We start from the raw sequence: 3688 nt of genomic DNA, 5'->3' as shown, positions 1-3688 counted from the left end.
AGTCTGTGCTAAATAAGACATGTAATCATTTACAAAACATCACCATGTTGTTATTTAACAAAATAATGTTGTTTAGTCTAAAAAAACGAACGAGAGGAAATGCAGCCGGCTCTCCCGATTTTTAATCCTAATTTAATCATCATCTTCACCACGATCATTTATGTTTATGTTCGCCGAATTGACATGAAATCACTGACAAATATGAATATTCTGTATTCAACTTCATTGAAACGATCAGGATCCCTGGGTGTTATTTTTCCCCACAATGACCAAGTCGCTGCAAATTATCCCGTTTATTACATGGCCTCATTCTCAACAAAGTAACGACATGACTCCCAATCTTAATTGAAATGCTTTTATGGATTTAGAAAATGTTTTTATTGATTTAAAAAATAGTTGTATGTATTGATTTAAATTGACATGCATCCGCTAAGAGAAATAGTCACTAGACACTTGACACAGTGGCTTTAGGCAAAGCAGAAAAAGAACACTCAAACCGAGAGATTAGTTATTATTACAACGTGACTTCACTATTATTTAACAACTGTTTTTATTGGGTTCTTTTATTTGGGGTTAAGTATAGGTGAATTGCACTAATGTGGGAAGATCGTGATGTCTCCTCCGATCTGCTTTATGATCTTCTTTCTCCCGCTGTGTAGATTGGGGGACCGCCGTCCTCTGTCTTCAATGTTCGACATCGCGTGAAACAGAGGATTTCGACATTCTGTATTCATTGCTTACTTCCTTAAACCTTTTCTCCTCCTTATCTCTTTCATGACTTTTTATTTAATGCTTTATAACAGCTGTAATAGTTCGTTTAGAAATCCTAGAAACACTTTTACGGCAGCTCTCATTTACGGTAACTCCTTCTGACGTCATAGCTACCCACGTATAATATATAAACAAAGTCTTGGCTTTCAGAATATGAAACTTTTATTTCCAAAATCACACGATAAATACATTTGTGAAGCTTGTAAAGGGAAGATGACAGGCACCTCTCACTCGCAATCTGCTCCTCCGCAGCGCCGCCCCCCTCCCTCCGCCTGAAATTATGAATGTACAGTAAGGCATATAGTAATCATAGATAACACGGCAGGGTCCGTTACAGTTTGTTTTCATCTGATTTCAAATAAACAAAGTCTTGGCTTTCAGAATATTAAACTTGTTTTGGCAAATTTAGATGATAAATACAACTATGAAGCTTGTAACGGCATAATTACAAGTGGAGAACGGAGTAATTTAACGTTACAGCAGGCATAACAACAGCCGGTGTTCATTTTATTATTATATACAGTCGTTATTCATTTGTTTTAAAGCTCAATAAGGAAGATTTAAACTTTCACACACGTTGACCGGCAAAAAACTCTGCCCGGTTCCCTCGGCCCCCACCACGTTGAATAAACAGAAGGCTGCTTTTGTGGAGGAAGTTACAGCGCTACGTACAGGCTCGGCATATGTACTGCAGCTTTTTCCAGCGGTATCCATAAATCTCTTAATTTTGACCTCAAAGTGCACCAGATTGATGCATTTAACTTCAATATAAAGAAAAACATCTTCTGTTGTAACAACAATAACATTATAAATAGTAACATAGCTGAACATGGTATTTCACATTTAGCTTTCAGTGTTACTGACCTGAGATGTTTTTATTACATGAATTAAGGTGACTTAGGCGTTGTGCACACAGGAACGTTTGCGTTTATGCACAGTATGCGTTTTCAAAAAAGTCTTCCGTTCACATGCATTCGTTTCATTGAACGTGTCTGTTCAAACGAGGCCGCTGGAAACGCTGTAGTACATATGCCGGGACTGTAAGTGGTGCTGTACTTCCACACGAGACCGCTGGACACGCTGTAGTACATATGCCGGGACTGTAAGTGGCGCTGTAACTTCCGCCACAAAATACACCAAAAGCAGCGAGTATAAGATCCCCCCCGGATGTGTGAGCCACAAACAAAACAAACAAACAAGGTAGAAGATGGCTGTTATTCGCGCAAGAAAGGAGCTATTTTCGTGGACTGACGATGAGGTGGAACTTCTTCTACATGTGACATTAGAATACAAAACTACAAAAATACAGGATAATTTAGACTGGGAGTCCTGCAAGCCAAAATATATTGAGATAGGGGACTTATTTCAGGCGCAATATCCGAGGACCCCGACAGAGAAAGATTTCCCTCACGAGAAGAACTCCATTACACAGGGCCAGCTTACAGCGAAGCTAAAGCAAGTTCGTATTAAGTACAGGCAGGCGGTGGACCTTGGCCGTCGGAGTGGCCAAGGACGTGTTGTGTACATGTTCTTCGAGCTGTGTGAACAGATCTGGGGTGGCTCGCCTGCTACGCACCCCCATAGCTCCGGCGTCGAGACGGGGGACTTGCTCGACTTGGAAGAGTCGTCGCCCGGACCAAGTTCCTCCCAGAGTTTGGAGCGTTCCAACGATTCGCCAGAGTCGAGTGAATCAAACGGAAGTCTGCCAACTGCTGCGGTTGTAAGGCATCGCAGGGATCTGCTCCAGGTATGTTCATGATTTCAAGCTTAACGGGCTTGCTATATACTATGATGCAGTACCTTCCACTGAAAAACTGAACCGGTTTAAGCTTTGTAAAATTAGAAAGTATTGAGAGCTGTTGTATTTGTAAAATGTATTGAGAGCTATTTCACAACATGCCTTTTGTGTTATGTTATCTGGTGGCTATGGTCCTATTGTGTAATAATTCAAACTTTCTCTGGTTTATTATAGGCACGGCTGAACGGCCACAGAAGTGACCGCATGAAGAGAAAACTTCCAGCTGAACATGCGGTGCAGGAAGAGCTCAAAGTAAAAAACAGGATGCAGCGCATGGATCGGATGAATACCACCATGGACAACATTAACGGCACTATTCAGAATGGCCTTTCCCTGATCAGCCATTTAATGCAAGCACCCCCCTACAGTAGCAACAGTGGATATGGACACTTCCAGGTGCCCTCATACCCATTCATTCCTCGAAGGCCACACCCGGCCACACACCAAGAGCAAACCCCTCTCTAGCACACACGCATGGGATGAACCCTGACACCCCACAGCAACAATCTCCTCCTTTTTCATTCAGGCAGTCACTGTTTGAGGAGGACCTATAAAGCAGTGAGCTTCAGTTTTTTTTCCCCGCACTTTATGTTCTAAGGAAGTCTGGAAACATTTTTATGTTTAACTCCACACTTTGCACAAATGGAGAATCACATTTTTTTTATATTATTTTGTAGCTAGCAAAGGTGTTTTTTTTCCTTTTACTGTGTACACCTTAATAAATAATGTTATTAATAAAAACCTTTCAATGTACTCCGCAAGCACTCTCCTCACTCTCTTTCCTTCTCCCTCATTACAGTCAGTGAGATATCTATATCAGTGTGTGGGAGGCTGTAACTCCTTTTCACCTTGTAAACATAATTTCGACTAAATACACCACATTTATGAAAAGTAACCCCCCCTAGTGTCAAATATCTGAACTGTGATATGTCACATTGGGCTTTAATGGTAAAGCCCAAACTATTGTTAGGCATATATTATAGGTTTCAGATATATAAAAAACATGTCTATGAAGTGTTTTGCTCAAAATACCAAAAAGATCACCCATTATAGCCTCATTCCACTGTGTCATGTTTTTAATCTTTCTATAACAAACAATGTCATTCCAGATGTTTGGAA

At 40.7% G+C, this 3688-nt stretch overlaps 1 protein-coding gene across 1 annotated transcript; it reads left to right on the top strand.

The window, feature by feature from the left end:
* The first annotated feature begins 1940 nt into the window (after window positions 1–1940).
* LOC117491147 lies at window positions 1941–3216 on the top strand. Its single transcript, XM_034141011.1, has 2 exons — window positions 1941–2518; window positions 2744–3216. Exons 1-2 carry the CDS (start codon window positions 1979–1981, stop codon window positions 3032–3034), a joined length of 831 nt encoding a protein of 276 aa, XP_033996902.1. The 5' UTR covers window positions 1941–1978; the 3' UTR covers window positions 3035–3216.
* The last annotated feature ends 472 nt before the right edge of the window (window positions 3217–3688 follow it).

This window comes from Trematomus bernacchii, unplaced genomic scaffold, assembly GCF_902827165.1.
Source record: "Trematomus bernacchii unplaced genomic scaffold, fTreBer1.1, whole genome shotgun sequence".
NCBI lineage: Eukaryota > Metazoa > Chordata > Actinopteri > Perciformes > Nototheniidae > Trematomus > Trematomus bernacchii.
The sequence above is the reverse complement of the archived record's forward strand: the minus strand, read 5'-3'. Positions and strand labels throughout refer to the sequence as shown.